The 17,625-nt window shown below is 45.4% G+C and overlaps 1 protein-coding gene across 4 annotated transcripts in view; it reads left to right on the top strand.

The window, feature by feature from the left end:
• Window positions 1–17,208, top strand: part of hydin (HYDIN axonemal central pair apparatus protein) — a 91,486-nt gene extending 74,278 nt beyond the window's left edge. For all 4 annotated transcript variants that reach the window (XM_015368617.2, XM_015368618.2, XM_015368619.2 and 1 more), the window contains exons 60-86: window positions 331–566; window positions 870–1,021; window positions 1,758–1,953; window positions 2,159–2,243; window positions 2,507–2,755; window positions 2,927–3,072; window positions 3,823–4,041; window positions 4,381–4,541; window positions 4,712–4,821; window positions 5,443–5,668; window positions 5,900–6,121; window positions 6,569–6,707; window positions 6,982–7,147; window positions 7,489–7,636; window positions 7,732–7,939; window positions 8,543–8,764; window positions 8,905–9,074; window positions 9,610–9,808; window positions 10,597–10,755; window positions 11,175–11,455; window positions 11,659–11,878; window positions 12,704–12,916; window positions 13,765–13,928; window positions 14,512–14,662; window positions 15,090–15,320; window positions 15,619–15,843; window positions 16,153–17,208. In XM_015368617.2, coding sequence (XP_015224103.2) covers window positions 331–566; window positions 870–1,021; window positions 1,758–1,953; window positions 2,159–2,243; window positions 2,507–2,755; window positions 2,927–3,072; window positions 3,823–4,041; window positions 4,381–4,541; window positions 4,712–4,821; window positions 5,443–5,668; window positions 5,900–6,121; window positions 6,569–6,707; window positions 6,982–7,147; window positions 7,489–7,636; window positions 7,732–7,939; window positions 8,543–8,764; window positions 8,905–9,074; window positions 9,610–9,808; window positions 10,597–10,755; window positions 11,175–11,455; window positions 11,659–11,878; window positions 12,704–12,916; window positions 13,765–13,928; window positions 14,512–14,662; window positions 15,090–15,320; window positions 15,619–15,843; window positions 16,153–16,659 — 5,405 coding nt within the window. In that variant the 3' untranslated portion in view covers window positions 16,660–17,208. The remainder of the gene's footprint in view (window positions 1–330; window positions 567–869; window positions 1,022–1,757; window positions 1,954–2,158; window positions 2,244–2,506; window positions 2,756–2,926; window positions 3,073–3,822; window positions 4,042–4,380; window positions 4,542–4,711; window positions 4,822–5,442; window positions 5,669–5,899; window positions 6,122–6,568; window positions 6,708–6,981; window positions 7,148–7,488; window positions 7,637–7,731; window positions 7,940–8,542; window positions 8,765–8,904; window positions 9,075–9,609; window positions 9,809–10,596; window positions 10,756–11,174; window positions 11,456–11,658; window positions 11,879–12,703; window positions 12,917–13,764; window positions 13,929–14,511; window positions 14,663–15,089; window positions 15,321–15,618; window positions 15,844–16,152) is intronic.
• Window positions 17,209–17,625: the final 417 nt, after the last annotated feature.

The following is a 17,625-nucleotide window of genomic DNA, read 5'->3' as shown; positions in this document are numbered from 1 at the left end:
CAACTTCTGGTTTGTGTCTTTGATTCTGAAGAATTGCCTTCTCAAGGACTTCTCAGGACTTTCAGAACTAGAGGTCCCCTTGTGGTCTTCTCTGTTCAAGACTAAAAAGGATACGTTCTTTTACTCTGTGCAGGGTGTGCAGGGCATTCCTTTAAGTCCGTTAAACTAATGCCTCCAATTTTTATTCACCTTTTAGATGTGGACTATATATGCAATGAGGTAATGGTTAGAAAATTAGTAAGCACTCAAAACAGCTTCCAACAGCAGTATGGTGTACTGTATGTATTTTAACTTTTCTTACGTATTGTTTGTTTTTTTTGTACCTCTAAGGTATAGTTGTGAATGACATAGCTTCCATCTTTGAGGAGCACCGGATCTGTAAAAACAGCAGCCTGTTCCAGTTTCTGCAGATCTCTGACTGCACAGGGATCTACATCGAGGATGAAAACAAGTTTCTCTTCTGCAATGTGCTGGTGGGTCGCCAGGCCAAGGCACGCTTCAAAATCATTAATACAGGCAGAGTGCCCTGCGACCTGAGTCTGGCAGTGAGGCCCGTTTCTGCCAAGGTGAGTCTGCATAGTAGGGAACAGAATGTGTTTGTTCTGTGTGATTATCTTTTATTGTCCCTGTTTTGTTTATTTCAAGTCAATCTATCACACTGCCGTTATGGATCCAACAGACATTGCTAATAACTATTATATGGAGGTTGGTAATCAGCATCACAGAAGAAAACATGTACCCCGGAGCTGAATTGCTGGCATTCATATGACGGATTATGACATTCATAAGATGGAGGCATTTTTTAAATTTTACATACCAGGTTTTCTGCATTCTTCTTAAATCAGATTCACATAGGATTGCTGTTTCAGGTGTCTGGCCGAATCAGCGATGTATTCGAGGTGGATCCTGTGAAGTTGTGCGTCCCCAGTCACTCCCATGCCTTTGTAGTGGCAACATTTACTCCTCAGAGCATGCAGAACTACCAGGCTGTATTCGAGGCTTCAGTGGAAGGCGTGTTAAGGTACAAGAAGTTGTTTGTTCCATTAAAAATCATGATCTTTATTTTATATACAGTAGCTTGCATGCCACAGCATATCATAACACTTGGCAATAAAACATTAATGCCATAAATTAAACGTGAGTATATTCAAGTTCAGAAAAGATATTCAAAAACTATTGTCTTGCAAAATCTAAAATTCCAAATCATTTTGGAAATTAAAATTGTCAGTAGCCAAACCATTTGAGCCCTTAAAAGAGAGTTTATGGTGTCCATCAGTATTTCGAAATATATCATGAAATGTACAGGGAGTCAGTATCAGGAAACGAAAACTGAGATATATGCTCATATATTTTAGTTTTAGTTAAAATTTGAATAAATAAACTCTGAACCCTCAGCAGTTCATTAAAAACATGTTTGTATACACCAGCAAACACGGTGTTACAATAATCAATCCTGGAAAAGACAAAAGCATGCATTAGCATTTCTGCACCAGAGAGATATGAATAGATGCGAGCAATGTTACAAAGATGAAGAGGAGTCACCTTCACGGTATTCTGAAGATAAGCTTCAAATGTAAAACCTAGATCAAGGAGGGCAAAAATGGTTTGTAGCACATGTATTGTACTGGGCAGAGTTCTGCTTCACGTCACTGCTGATCTGTCTTTCAGTCAGGTATAGCACAATTGCATGTATGAGGAAATACAGCAGTGTGGTGTGCGAGCCTTATGAGCCACGCGAATCTCCTGGCGTTTTTCAGTTCCAGCCCCATGGTGAAGACGAAGGCCCTGGTCTTTGACATTGCGGGGGACGGGAACCTGCCGCGGGTGTCCGTGCTTCGGCCCACGCTGAGGAACCACAGGGGGAGCCCACTGCTCCTGTTCCGACGCCTCCTGCTGGGGCGCACCCAGAAACTTCCCCTCTTACTGATGAATGACAGCAGTGTCCCTGCACAGGTGAGTCACACTAGGGACGCGAAGAGACTGCAAACAGCACACCTTTCCAGCATTTACTGATCAGTAAATGTAGTTTACTTCAAAAAACATTTTAACCCAAAGATAAAAGGCAGGACTTGAATGTCACATGTCTCAGCACCAGCTGCTGCACGTCATAAGCTGACTTCACGGATGTTCACACTGTTCAATGTGTCTGTGCTCACAGATCAATATTGACCTGCTGGATGAGACGGGAGACTTCACTGTAAAATCTGGTCCCAACACCAGCTGCGGCTACGTAGGCCAGTCAGGTAGGAGGCAGTCCTGTCAGTGACCCCACACAGCTTCTTGAACTGAAATAACTGTGGATTTATCAGTTCTTTGGATGACAGAACTGTGGATGTCTACTCAGTGGTCTCTGACATAGGTGTATGTGTATTCTTTGATTCAGAAACTGAAAGATGCAGGACAGTAGAAAGAGCATTAGCAACAGAAATACTGTACCAAAGAATCTGTCCCCTAGTTCTATACTGTGTTAATCTATCCCTTTCTTCTTTCTGAATGCCTTCTGTAGAGAGGCATGCAGCACACACAGCCTCCCTGATCCTCACTCCAGGACAGCAGGCAGAGTTTTCTGTGGTGTTCAGCCCAGCAGCAGTGCAGAGTTACGATGCTACCGTGCGCATCCTGGTAGTGGATAATCAGTATGAGGAGACAGTGGTGCAGCTGCTGGGAGAAGGCTACCAGGACCAGGTCACCTTGGACAACATCCACAGCACTGCCAGCACTGAGGCCACACAGCTGGACCAGGACAACCTAGAAGGTGGGGACAAGGCAGCAGTTACATTTCTGTGTTAGGAGGTTCAGAATAGGAATACCTGCTTGAAGGAACATCTTTTTGCCATTCTGCAAGCCTGGTCAAACTAAGGGAGCAGCACATGTATTAAGAGATTTTGGTCTACCTGTATATCATTACGCCCCTTGTATATTTCAGTATACCGTTCAGACATCCTCCATTTTGGGGACTGTCATGTTGGGAGGGCCTACCAGGAGAGCTTCACCATGACCAATCATAGCAGTGCAGACGTTCTTCGGTTTGAGTGGCCTCTTGATAGCCCACAGCTCAAGTTCTCTCCACAGGTACTGTAAAACATTTCTTTTCAGTGTGTCTAAAGAGTCTTTGCCAGCCAAAGTTAAAGCACTTCTCATAATCCCAATATACAGTGGCTCCTCACTGTTACATCAGACCTTTTATAATCCTGAAAATCACTCTTGAGTTCCACCTGCACACATGCCAGATTTCAGAGAACGTGCATGACTTTTCTTTACCAAGCTGGCCTTCACGAACACTGGTACCAATATTGTCCATACCTCAAAAAACATATCAACCTGCAGGACAATATGGAGAAATGAACTTTTCTCTAGGATTACCATTATGGCTGTGACCTATACATCTTTTGCAGGCGCTGGATTAAAAGATTATATTTAAAATTCACCTGAAACTAAGGTGCAGCAGGGGGTAACAGTGTTTGTCTGTGTCTCAGTGATTCAGCTGAGAGGAAACCCTGCATTTTTTCCGCTGTCTTACAGTACATACCTCTCAAGGGTCCGAAACCCTAATACATTAAAACTGCGATCCCATACTTTTTTATCGATAGTTTCTTTTAATTCACATACAAAGAAACACATTGGTTAATTAACAGCATGGGAGCCTCCACAACAATTTCAAAATGTTATGTTCATTACTTCATTTTTTTTAAATCCACCTAGACTTGATGCAGGATTCCTGTGTACATTTTGTGGGGGTTCCTGCATTTGTTTGTATGCAACTCTGGGAAGCCCTAGTGAAGTATGTTAAGCTCTGCTTCACTCCGTCTTCTCCTCTTCCAGGTTGGGCACCTCCATGCTGGCTGCTCGAAAGACATCACTGTGACCTTCCACTCTGAGCAGCCCGTCGCCCTGAGTGCTCGGCTGATGAAGTGTAAACTGTGCAGGATTGGCTTCCAGCAGCCAGTGGACCAGGTGCCCGACTGGGACGACAGGATGAGAACTGTGAAGTGGGTCGATGTCGGAAGGCAAGCAGCTCTGCCACATTCTGCCAGGAGAAAGGTAATCATAGGTGATCCTGTGTGCAGCGGAGTTTATTTCAGGTGAAGTGATTAACATTGTATTCTGTCCATCAGGTCAACATTTAGATGAAGGACCTTGTACTTTAGGAAAAGGAATAATGTTAAAGCACTAATATGCAGATTTGCAATAATGTGAAAAGCATCAATAAGGGCATTTTGACTTTTACTTTCCATTGCAGGTATATGCAGTTTGCTTATTTCAAATAATACAAAACAAGCTTATGGAAAAGTTAGGGCAGTGGTTAGGACCAGTAATCTACTAATTATTGATCTTTTCCTTCCATGGCTGCTCTGTGCGCCTTCTCTCCCCATCCCGCAGGTGATAGAGACAGATCCTGAGCCGGTCCACGCTGTTATAGAAAATTCCTCTCATGAACTGGAGCTGAGAGTCAGTGCTGTGTGTGACTACGCCCAGTTCAAATGCAAAACCGAGACCATCCGCTTCAAAGACACTCTGCTTTTCCAGACCAGAGTCTTCGAGTGAGTGTTAGACCTTTCTCAGTCAGTTACACTGTAAAGAAGTGTATGACACGTCTGACAAAGCTAGCTAGTGGTCATTCTTGGACTTGGAAAGATATTATAAAGCATGGCAGTTTTTAAACTAAACTCTTAGCGGTGATTCATCCTCTCTCCTTCTTTCTCTGTACCAGGATACAGATGACAAATGAGGGCAATGTACAGCTGGAGTTCTCCTGGCAGGTCTTAATGGAGAGATGTGGAAAAGGTGTTGGCTTCATTGAGAGACACACAGACTCAGACGGTAATCAATAGATAGAAATGTCCGGGAAAAACAGTTGGACTAAATCATTTTGATAAAGCCTTACTGTACTGTATATTAAATAATAATTTAGGAGGAACACAAGAGTCATGATCGGAGTCACAGGTTCTTGCTTGGTTGACTTTTAGGTCTGTCTTTTGGTCAAATTATTTGTTATTGTACCGTGGATGTCACCCTGCTAAACCAATATCATATACAGTACTTTAACAGGAACAGGTAAAGGTTTATTCCATGCTGAAATGAAAAGAAAAGAGACACATTTCGGCTGTGGAGCCTTCTTCAAGTGTCACCCCTGTCACACCTGAAGAAGGCTCCACAGCTGAAACGTTGTCTGTTTTCTTTTCTTTTCCTTTCATCGTGGAATAAACCTTTACCTGTTCCTTTGCAGCCTACGCATGCTGACACATGTCCCAACTCAAACTGCAAAACGCAGGCCTAGTTTACGAAGGGAAGTTTGGTGAAAGAAGGAACAGATTCTGTAATTACCACGCATGCGTCATTCAATAATTTCTTCATTCTTCCTTCAATGTACTGTATTGACCAGAAGTGTGTGTACAGTAGGCAAAAAGTCCAATACAATGTCGATTAACTTTGTGTGTCCAGGTGTCTCGTCCACTCAAACCCCAGGCTCTCGCCTCAGCAGTAGTATACGGAGCCGGCCTGCCAGCGCACTGGAAAGAGTGTCATCCCTCCTGGCTGGGGATCCCGATGTGCCTCCCTTCTCTGTGGAGCCCAGCGCCGGAGCCATCGCCCCCGGTAGCAGCCAGGCCTTCCGCATCAAGTTCTCCCCTCTGGAGGTGGCGGAGAGCGAGGGGCGGCTCGTCTGCAGGTCAGCACTCAGGCGGCTTCGTGGGGGGGAAAATGTCGTCAGCAAGAGGGAGGGCTAGGGCGCGAAAACTACCATCTCCATTCTTTGTGGAGCCCCAACTTTGCCACATATGTTTTTTGAGCCCCCCAAAAAATACAAAACCTGCAGCACAAAAACAAACAATGTTATCCTTATTCAAGAACACAAAAAGACTCTGGCTCAGGGAGAGCCGGCTGGCCTGCTTTCTTTCAGTATCCCAAACCTGAAGGATGGACAGGGCCCCACGATGGCAGTGAGTGGCCGCAGCCTCTTGCCTTACTGCCACTTTGACCTGGAGGACTCAGATTATATCAGCAGCAGCCGGCGCAACCCAGAGCTCCGGGGGCCCCAGGGCGCCCCTCCCAGGGCCACCCTGGACCCCAACACCAGGGTCCTGGAGTTCACCTCTGTGGGAATCACAACTACCACCTCCAGGTAGCCGCACAGTCCTCAGCTGCACACCATTAACTTTGCTTTAACTTTTTATTGTAAGCCTGTGGTGAGGGCAGTTTTAACACTCTTTAAATGTTATTATTCTAATAGGAAAATAAAAACAGCTGTCAGTTAGATTCTCTCGGTTCTCTGTTGATTTTGCTTGTGATGTGGACAATTTCAGCTTGTCTCTAAGCATCATGCCCTTCGTGCTGTTACAATACCTACACTGAAATAATATGGAATACAGTAAACCACCTTCTCCCACTCAGTCTCACGCTCTAGGTCATTTGTACTTTACTCCCTTTGTAGCAGGGCTTGCAAACCTCTGCCTGTCTCATTCCCATTAGTAACAACAGCAGGAAGAAATATTTTCACTTTGGCTGATGCCTTTAAGCTCCGGTGGTATTTTGTTTAGTAAGTCACCATTATCGCATGAATCCCCTGCAGAGTCTTCAGTATAATGAACCCCACCAGTTCGGCTTACTCCTTCCTGTGGAGGTGTGAGGACTCTGAGGAGTTCAAACTGCACTCGCCCTTCCGATGCATCACTGACAGAGGCACAATCCAGCCGGGGAAGAAAGTGGAGGTGTGTGTCCATCTCAGCTGTGGAAACAACATCTGTATGTTTAGGGAGGCTTTAAATTAACAGTGACAGCTTCTCCAGTACAATTATATTAACAAATTAAATGTCTTAGAATTACTGAAGTGAATTATGCTCATCCTAGCAATACTGTCATCCTTCTGGTTCTTAAAATATAAAAAGGTAATGCGCTTTTAAGCAGTTATTTGTACACATGTTTTCTTCAAACTAAAAGTCATACTCCTCAAGCAGAGTCTCCATGGTTGTATTTCTCCGTTAGGTTGCCTTTGAGTTCATGCCTCTTCTGCTGGAAAGCATCGAATCTTTCTGGTTCTTCCTGATCCCTGAGCAGAGCATCTCCGTGCCCTTCCTGCTGGTGGGCACATCCCGAGAGCCAGCGGTCTGCCTCGACCGATCCTACCTCAACTATGGCTGCCTGCTCATCGGTGAGGCACCATACTGCAGCTGTTCAGTCTGCGGGCTGTGCTGGCCGTCACCTGCAGTGACCTGTTCTCAAAGAAAGAAAGAAACGTTCCCTGTTCATAAATTGAATCTTGGTTCCCCCATCCCTAATGTGTAGTTTATAGGGAATAACTAGGGGGTACGTTCATATAAGTGTATGTATTATTAAGAAGACAGATGAATAAATAATATGATGACAAAATGCATCCTTGAAATGCAGTTTGGTAGAGTTCCTGTTTGACTTGTGTTTCGTACCTTAGTTCTCCTTAATGTTAGAGAAACTATCTTCTATCTTCTTCCTCTTGTCTGCTGTGGTTCTGTGCAGGCCGGGAGGCCCATGAAACAGTGTACATGGTGAACAGCGAGGACACAGCGTTCCAGTTCTCATTTCAAGAGAGCTCCCGGCACTCCAAGGGCTACACCGACAGCCTGATCATGGAGCCTATGGAAGGAACAGTGCCACCTAGGAGCAGGTACAAAGGGGTACCAGCTCATGGGTCACCTTCTGCCAACCCCTGCACGAGGGGGTGCAGACAATGAGAGGTGTCCATCCTCCCTTGTGTCACAGATCCCCAGTGGTCATCTCCTTCACCCCCACCCAGGAAGGCAATGTGAACTTCAACCTGGTGTGTGATGTGAAGAGGAAGACTCAGCCCCTGACTCTGAACGTGAAAGCAGAGGGATACAGCATGAGTGCCAATGTCCAGTGTGAGAGCCCCGACGGGCTCATTACAGAGCTCAGTCCCAGCAGTGTCAACGAGATCAGCTTCAAGCAGGTACACCTTTCTTTCCACCTTGTAGCTTCTCTGGGAGCCCTCAGGTTATTATTATTATTATTATTATTATTATTATTATTATTATTATTATTATTATTATTAAGACATACTGTACTGTGCTGTAAAAGAAAATCTGCACTTGTCCTTGTCTCTAACTGCTGGGTAATTAAAAATCCAGTGGAACTCTACGATAAGTAGGGGTGTTGTCTAATTTTTACTCTAGGCCGGTGCAAGCTGGTCTACCTACATTTTTCCTCTTAATTCAATTAGTGAAGTAATTCCTTGCTGGGGTGGAATGCGGCTAATTTGTGTCAGGATGATGGTCACTAAATCTATCAATGCTTTATCTGAAAGCCACTTACTACTGTTAAGAGTCATTGCAACCTGGAGCCCAACCTGGAGGCATAAGGCACAGGGTTAGACTGCAGGCTGGACAAGACACCAGTCCCTCTGTGTCACTTCATATTTGATTTCTGCGGTGAAGTGGCAATCTAATAACTGTACCTTCTGAGAAAACATAATAATTTTATGAATAAGTCCTCACTGTAACTGAAAGTCCTCCAGAGTTTAACACTCAGGACTTATTTTGGTGTTGTTTTTCAGGTGGAGACAAATGACAAGTTGTCATGCTATCTCCTAGTGTCTAATCCCGGGCAGTTTGGCCTGGATGTGCTGTACGAGCTATTGGGCCCACAGGAGCTCCTGCGCTACCTACAGGTGGCGCCAGAGAGGTGCAGTGTTGCAGCTGGTCGGAAGAGCCAGTGCACTCTGACCTTTAACCCCCTGCATAAATGTGTGCTGAAGAACACTGGTCTCAAGATCAAGGTATTCAAGCCTGTCATTATAGCACGGGTTCCCCTTTGTTTTTAATGTGCATAGTTTAATGCTCTTTTTAATTCTCTTTCGTTTTTTCTCCCATTCTTTCCTTCCTGTTGTATGCTGCCTCTTTTCTGCTTTCACTACAGATAAAGAATGGGCCTGTGTTTAACTGCTTCCTGTCTGGATCAGCTGTGGCCCCTGGTGTCCATTTTTCTTTCACCACACACAACTTTGGGATTAACTTTATCTACCACGCGGGGATGGTGCCTTGCAGACAGACGCTTGTCATTACTAACAAAGGAGAGAGAGGAGCCAGGTAAACAGGGTGCAGACAGATCTTACTTAGGCTAAAAACAGGACAAAATATCTCTTCCCTTAGAAGAGAACATCTCCATCTTTGTAACTTTCTCTACAAAATTTAGTTCTTTGAACTCCTCTAAGAAAAATAGGAGGCATGCAAGTCTCCAAGGCCTTGCACAGTTGATTGTACCCCTGAGAAATGTATACTGTTTATTAAGTCCGTGACACCTATGTGGTATTGATAAATATGGCTTATGTACATACTGCTGTCTCCTATAATAGTGTAGATCAATACTGTATTAAGAATAAAAATTGGACTAAGTTAGTTCTCTCCAATAAAGAACTGTTGTCAATATAAAATGAAAAGGTGCATTCAATATGCATGGAAATAATGTACAAATATGCAAGCACACTTATTGTTTAGACAAAGTTTAGGTGTGAGCCCATCACCACAATGGTTTATTGCTGAAGGTGTACAGTTTTGCGTGCACCCCACAGGGCAATGCCAAAGCATGCTTCTGTGTCTTGCTGAAGTCATGCTTACTGTGCAGCCTGGAGTGCTTGTTCACCAATATGGCCCATCTGGAGGTGGGGTTCCAAGCCGGCGTGCTGCCCCCTGGTGGAGTGATGGAGGTGCCCATCACCTTCTACCCGCGGGAGGCTATCCGCTATCAGGAGAGGATCACCTTCGAGATCAACGGCTACACGCACCACAGCGTGGAGATCCTGGGACAGGGTACTGAGATGAAGGTAAAGTAACAGGAAAGGTGCTTTACAGCAAATTGTCTCCTCTCATGTACTACAAAGAATGTCTGGTAAAATGGACTGTTCTTTTAGTTTTTTTCTATTTTCTGTTGCTAAATTTCTTACCCATTCAGATTTCTTTTATTGCACAATGATTTGCATTGAGTTGTGATTAACATAAACTGTAATGTGTCACGCTGGAGATAATGCAGCAGCGTGAGTAAGCAGCTTGGTGAAACTGTCCAGAGCCGTAAATAGGGACAAGCAACGTTCAATACAAGACACCAGCAGAGAATCCAGAGAGTAAAGTTAGGGAAATATATTATCCAGAATCCAGGAAAAAATCACAGAGAGAACTTTGGAACTCGCAGCAAAGCTTGAGACATAGCAAACTCTATGACAGAGTTCCTGAGCACCGCCAGTTCATTGCTTACTGTATAAACTGTAGATTGAACCACCTGAGGCAGGTGTGGTGGATAATTGCCTCCAGATGGTACAAAACTCCTGTCAAATTAATTACAGAATGACAGGCGGCTGGATACTGTGTAAACACTAGCTCATCTTGCTGCACGTTCCTGGAGATGAGCATGACAAAGCAAGCCAGCCATAAGACTAAACTATTGAGTTTAACTTTGAATTGGACTGTAAGTGCTAAGGCTAATTTCAAGGAATTAGTACCACTGGACTGTACAGTACATGCTGTTTACCATATCTCAAAGTAAATTACTTGGTGCAACAGTTCTTTCGACCAAAAATAAAAAATGTTCAGGCAGTTCTCCATCTTTCCACCCTAGGTTGAAGTGGAAAATCCCAAACACAAGGTGGTGAGCCTTGGGGCTCTTCAGGTTGGCCAAAAGGCAAAGAGAGTGATTCCAGTGGTCAATAAGAGCCATGCCCCCCTGACCTGTTCCGTGGTGATGAATCCCACCCTGCAAGCATTGCTGGATCCAAAGGTATCATTTTCTGCATTCATTTGACCTTGTACAGGTTTCAAGGACTCAGAATGAAAATCACTTATTATTTAAATGATTTTCATCAAACACATTTGCAGTACATATGAAATATTTCAAAAACATTCAGAATTCTTCTGAAGAAGGCTCCATGGCCGAAACGTTGTCTTTTCTTTCTTCTTTTTTTCAGCATGGAATAAACCTATTACTTGTTCCTTTGCAGCCTACGCATGCTGACGCAGCTCCCCACCTGAACTAATGTTTAACTATGCCCCTGTTGCCTTAGGTCTTACGTTTAAGCACATTGTTTCAATCTGCAGACAGTGCTCTTCCTCTGGTTATTAATGTCCGTATTTCTTCTGGTACTGTACAGTAAGGAATAAACAGAAGGGATTTTTTAAATTTCGTGTGCCCTCATGCAGGTGCTCAGTGTCAGACCTTCAGGAGACATAACTCTGAAAGCCAATGGGGGGCAGTGTTCAGTAGAAGTAGTGTTTTCCCCAAAACACCGTGTGCCCTCCTTTGCGGAGGAGGTCATGCTGGAGTGTGGAGGGACGTCCCGCTCGCTGTTCGTGCTGCGTGGGTGCTGCCAGGGTATGAAGATCAGCCTAGACCAGGACTACCTTCCCTTCGGCACTGTGCTCCTGCGCTGCCAGGCTACTCGAAGAATTCTGATGCAGAACACAGGCGACATTGGAGCCAGGTAGACACTTCCTGTTGGCTGTGGACGCTTCCTTTTATCGCGAAATGGCACAAATATGCATGTATGTGCAAGTATCTCTACTTTATAAAATAACCTTTGTTCTTTTGCAAGTTATAAGGTTTCCAGGGGGTAGGTTTTTATTACACAAGAGGATTTTTTCACAAGTCTCATCAACATATGTGTTCTTCTGCACTGTCATTTAGCTTTAAATGGGATTTGAAGAGGTTTGCCCCTCATTTTTCCATCAACCCCGTGGAAGGCTACATCTCCCCTGGGATGGAGGTGTCCTTTGAAGTCACCTTTGCTCCCCAGGAGCAGAGCCAGGACATGCGCTACGATGACTTGCCCTGTGCCATCGAGGGTGGGCAGCCACTCCGGCTGACTCTGACAGGATCCTGTGCTTCAGCCCCGGTCACCAAGGAGGTATTATACACGGGCTCCGGCACAACAGTTCTCAGCCAGACGCGGCTTTAAAGGGCATGAAGATACAAGCTACTATTACAATTTCACTGTTGGGTATTAGTGAAGACATGCATGTCTACTCATTTGTTAAATTTAATGTTTTTTATACAATTCAGAAGTTATGCCTAGAAGCAATGCATCAGGCAAATTCAATTTATTTTTAATTTAATATTGATCTTGCATTTCATTGACTCAAACAAGCTTGTTATCACTGCTGTTGTAATTTTATTGCTGTCATCATTTTAATTGCACTTGTCATTGTTAACATTTTCATTGTCAGTAGCAGCCATAGCTCCGGGTGTAGTGATAATGCGTATATATATACACCGTATATATTTAACCTCTGTGATTTGCTCAGAATGACTAGAATCTCTGTCCAAGATAAGATAAGATCACTTTATTGGCCATATACAATTTCTTGTCTTTTCGCATACCCCAACTTGCTCTCCATGAGACACACAGACACACAGACAGGAAGAGAGAAGCTTGGGGTCAGAGCACAGGGTCAGCCATTTATAAGGCACCCCTGGAGCAGTTGGTGTTAAGGGCCTTTCCCAGGGCCCCAATGGAGTAGGATTCCTCTTTGGCCCCGGGATATGAACCGGCAACCTTCTAGCCACAGGCGCAGGTCCAAGCGGAGAACTTAGACTGTGGAAAACAGCTTCCATTGCTTGATTTGCCTTGACGTGTTTTATTATTCTGTGGCCGTCAGATTCAATGAAAAGATCAGCTGTTTGTAGGCATGGGTTTGTACTGAAGGGCAGCCCTGCGCTCCTCCCTCTGCAGGTGGTGGGTTTCGTGTGCCAGGTGCGCACTCAGCAGACCCAGTCCATTGTGCTGTGGAACCGCACCAACCAGCGCTTGAGCCTGAAGCCCGTGATCGAGGGGGAGCACTGGAGCGGGCCTCCCAGCTTCGTCATAGAGCCCCACCAGCAGAACAAGGCCTATGAGGTCACCTACAGGCCCCTGGTCATGACCGCTGATGGCAGGAAGCACCAGGTACAGGCTGCTGCGCTTCTGGGGATCTGCTCCCTTCGTTGCAATGCAGAGCTGATGTAAACAGAGTATTTTTTACTGTCTGCCTTTCAGAGATTGTAGTTTTACTCTGGTAGACCATAGTAAAAGCACATTAAAGGGTAGTACAGTGTAAAGCAATTCTGGCCAATCTCAAAAATGGAGTATTTAAACATGGTGCAAGCAGCTGAAAGCATGGGAAAACTCAGTAAATGCATAGTATAAGAACTGGAAGATAATGGGGAAACTGCAGGAAAATGAATGTTCAGATTTGCCTTTCAAAAGGAGGAGGCAGAATGGCGTGAAATGTGGTGCTGCTGCTTCACAGTGGGTCCTGGGTTTGATCATGTCCTGGAGGACCTTCTGAGAGGAGTGTGTACATTCTCCCTGTAGCCATGTGGCCATGTGCTGTCAAGGTTAGCTGGGGTCTCCATATGCACGTGCTTGTACTCAGTAAGGGGCTGGCATCTCAAGCAGGGTGCAGTCTTACGTTTCGCCCTATGCTGGCTGGATCAGGCTTCGGCTCTCTGCAAGGACATTGGGTGATTGAAAATAGGTGGATGGGTCCATATGAGTATCTGCAGGAATATACAATGAAAAACAACTCTGCAGTGTGACAGTCAGCCCTGTTGCATCCTTGCTGACAATGCACATGTGAAAGTGAGTGCTGGTGCTGTACAAACACAGCAGCTGGATCTGATGTTGGCAGGTACAAATGGTGTGTGAAATGTGCCTCTGGGGCTGCTGTTCTAGTCCTAGATAGTACAGTACATGAATCAGAAGAGCCTGACTGTGCACATTGACTGGATATGTGTCTGCCCCCCCCCCACCAGGGCTCAGTATTCTTCTCGTATCCCGATGGCACGGGCATGCTGTATGCCCTGCAGGGAACCTCCGAGCCCCCGAAGGCTGCAGGCACCATCAGCCGAGACGTTCCGGCCAAGACCTCCTACACAGAGCTGCTGCCTGTCGCCAACTGGCTGCCCAAGCCCCAGAGGTGCAGTACAGAGAGGGGCGGCGCAGGGGGTTACTCTGATGCACTACAGCTGCCTGACTGATGCAGAGCCAAAGTCTTTTTGGGAAAAGCCTTAGAATTTCGTCTTTACAAATCCTATTAATTAAAACAGGCTTATACTGTATATCAGAAAGCCACTTGGAGTTTAAACAAGCAATTACAAAAAGACAGAGCAACGGTGACAACTAAAGGTTTGTTCCACCCTGAAAAGAGAAGAAAAGAAACACAAAGTTTCAGCTGTGGAGCCTTCTTCCGCCTTCTCACACCTGAAGAAGGCCCCACAGCCAAAATGTTGTTCCTTTTCTTCTCTTTTCAGAATAGAATAAACCTTTACTTGTTCCTTTGCAACCTATGCATGCTGAGGCAGCTCCCTACTTGAGCAATGGTGACTGTGGTAGTACAATTATTTCATATTTATTTTAGCTCAGTAGGTGACACCTGCTTGACATCTTCTTCCTAGTTCAAGATGTCATTGCTTATCTTCTTCATTTATTTGTGTATTTGATTGATGCCTTTATCAAAGATGGCTTAAAGGGATTGTAATGAGGTGTGTGCCTCTCTGCAGGTTTCGGGCTATAGTGGAAACTCTCAAGCCGGATAAGACCGACATCACCACCACCTTGAAAGGTCTTGACTTCATTGATGTTCCAGCACTGGCTAAAAGGGACTACAAGCTCACTTTCTTTTCCTACAAAGAAGGAGTGTTTAATGGCAAGGTGGGTTTGGGGCTTCACTACACAATCAGTATGCCATCGTATTCATTAGCCTCACTGTAGCTGCAGTGCCTTCGCTACCATCTTCACAGATTCACACGTGTGTGTGTGTGTGATGCGCTATGTCTCTGTGTCTCTATCACTTTCACACTGCTGTAAAAACACACCTCCAAGATCCATAGGGTCACTGGGGATCCATGGGGTCAGTAGGGGTCAGTGTGGGTACAGGGGGGTCAGTGGGGGTAACTGAGGATCCATGGGGTCAGTGGGGGTCAATGTGGGTACAGGGGGTCAGTGGGGGTCTCTGGGGATCCATGTACAAGGACATAACATATCCAGATACTGGTACATTTAATACAGATGGAGCTTCTGAAAAATAAAACAGATTTAATCCTTTTTTATCTGTGTTATCTGTCCCTGTAAAATCCAGGTTACTTTCCGCAACGAGATCACCCAGGAGTATCTGTTCTATTACGTCAACTTCAAGGCCACGGCCCCCGGCATCATGAAGACCATCGAGATGGTGACGCCCGTGCGCCAGAGCCATTCGGCCACAGTGACAGTGGAGAATCCTCTCCCCACGCCACTCTCATTCACCACCGAGTGCAAATCAACAGAAATCAGCGTGCCATCCCAGCTCACTGTGCCTGCCCAGTCGGAGGTGGGTTTCCTGTGTTTATTAACTTCAGCTACAGGAGTATGCTCAGATAGCCCGTATTTTTCAGTAATCAAGGTACATGCAATTCGACTTGAGGAGTGATTTATTGTGCCCTATCGAAAGGCCACAGCAGAATTTTACACTGACTTTAGCGTTGGTTCTGCAGGTTGTCAATCACAAAGAATATCAGAAGAGTTCAAAAGCAGGCTTTTGTCTCCACTGCCTGTGAGTGACTACTGAAGCGGAAATACACATCTAGTCTCAACATAAGCCATAATTTCTTTCTTCTCCCCTGTCCCAGGGCACCCTCACGTTCGAGTACCAGCCCCTGCGCGTGGGGGAGTCTACAAGCCGCCTCACCCTGCTGAACGGGGAGCTAGGCAATTTCCACTATGAGCTGCTCCTGAAGGCGCTGCCTGCGGGGAAGGAGAAGGCTCTGTTCTTCCGTGCCACGCTGGGCAACGGGCAGTACCTCTCCGCCAAATTCATCAACTACTCCCGCGTGAAAGCTGAATATAGCTGCAAGGTAATCACTGTCTCGTGCTCCATTTTCATTGTGTTAGTTCTCTGTTGCCACGTTTTTGCACTTCGGTCTCAATCCTTTTTTACGATGCACGTGGCACAAAAAGATCTATTTTATTGTTTTATTCAATGTTGCAGTCACTGAGTCAAAATGAGAGCAACAGATATTAATGATAAGGGTTTCATATCTTCAAAACCTACAAGTGCTGGATAAATAACATCTGGTTTAAAATACAGTTTTCCCTCTGAAGGAGGCCTAGAGAATTTAGAAAGAAAGGGGGGAAAGGAGTGATGTGGTGCTCTGCTCTCCCAGATCGACAGTCCTGACTTCACGGTGGAGAAGAACGTCAACGCCGCCCCAGGGTTCCAGGGGGGCATGGAGGTCAGCGTGGAGGTCTACTTCGAGCCCTCCCAGCTGGGCGAGACCCGCGGGCTGCTCACCCTGTCCTCCGCCTTCGGTGGCGAGTACTTCTTCCCGCTGTTCGGGACCTGCACCCTCCCCAAAGCCCAGGGCCCCTTCACGATCCGAGCCGGCTCCAACGTGTCCATCCCCTTCAAGAACGTGTTCCAGCAGACCACCGCCTTCTCCTTCCAGGTGGACAACCCTGCCTTCACGGTCAAGGGCATGGAGACCATCCGCCCCAAGAAGACGCACAACATCCTGGTCTCCTTCGAGGGCGGTCCGGCCGGCCCCCGGGCCCCTGTGAATGGCAAACTGACCATCTCCTGCCCCCGCGCGGAGGGGCACGGCCAGATCATCTCCTGGGTCTACTACCTCAAGGGCCACACTCCCGAGCCAGGCCCAAAAGACAAGGCCTGATCTGTGCCTTCATCTTGGTGCCAGGAACGTTTCTGTTGGTGTTTGTTTCTCAGCCTTTTTTATTTTTTACACTTCTATTCATTCCCCCATCATTCTCATTACTTAGTCATTGTATTCCATTTTTCTCAAATTAGCAGGGCTCTCCTGTTCAGTGACTATGTCTGTTGTAGGCTACGAACCCCCCTATTAGTGCCTTACTAGTTATAAGCTATGAAGGTGAAAAGTTCAAATTCTTATAAATTATTAAAGGATTTATATATTATCTTTAAATATTCACTGAAAAATTAAATGCTGCACTATAATTGTTTTTTTCCTAATATTCTGTGAATCCATGATTGTTAATCTGTATTTGTTGTGCTGACAGATATTTTTACAAAGCTTACAATACTTTGATCCCTTTTATCTACATTAGCCTTGAAAATGCAAAGCAACCATTTTTTTCGTTTAAATATTACCTTCAGCACATTTATCTAAGATCTTAAAATATTTATTAAAAAAGCCATCTTCACAACTACTGCACATGTCTCAGAATAAAAGGATAGAACATGTCTATTACGTGCATCTGTCTGGTTTGCGCATTGACGATGGAGACACCTGCTGGTCAGAGCAGAGTGGAAGGGCTGACGGCTCTTATCTGTCCACCTGGGGCCACTGTTACTCTACTGCAATCCCACGCCTGAAACATGGTGCCTTGATGAAATGCAGTGACTGTAACAGATAGGAATAAAGACAGCTGACGATCATCTGAGGTCGGGGGCGAGAAATGTAGCTGGATGTGTATATAGGACAGAAGGGACATCATTATCATTATGGGCTAAGCAGAAGCCCCTTGTCCACGGCTACTTTACAGTACATATATGAAGTGTACTTTTCTTGTACAATGCATATCTGAAATTTACACTAATAATTATGTACTGTACGAAATGAAGAGTAAGGTCAGCAGAAAGTGGAAGTACAAGGCAAAAC

Source organism: Lepisosteus oculatus, chromosome 20 (assembly GCF_040954835.1).
Source record: "Lepisosteus oculatus isolate fLepOcu1 chromosome 20, fLepOcu1.hap2, whole genome shotgun sequence".
Taxonomy (NCBI): Eukaryota; Metazoa; Chordata; class Actinopteri; order Semionotiformes; family Lepisosteidae; genus Lepisosteus; species Lepisosteus oculatus.
Note: the sequence above shows the minus strand (reverse complement) of the source record. Positions and strands in the feature narration are given on the sequence as shown.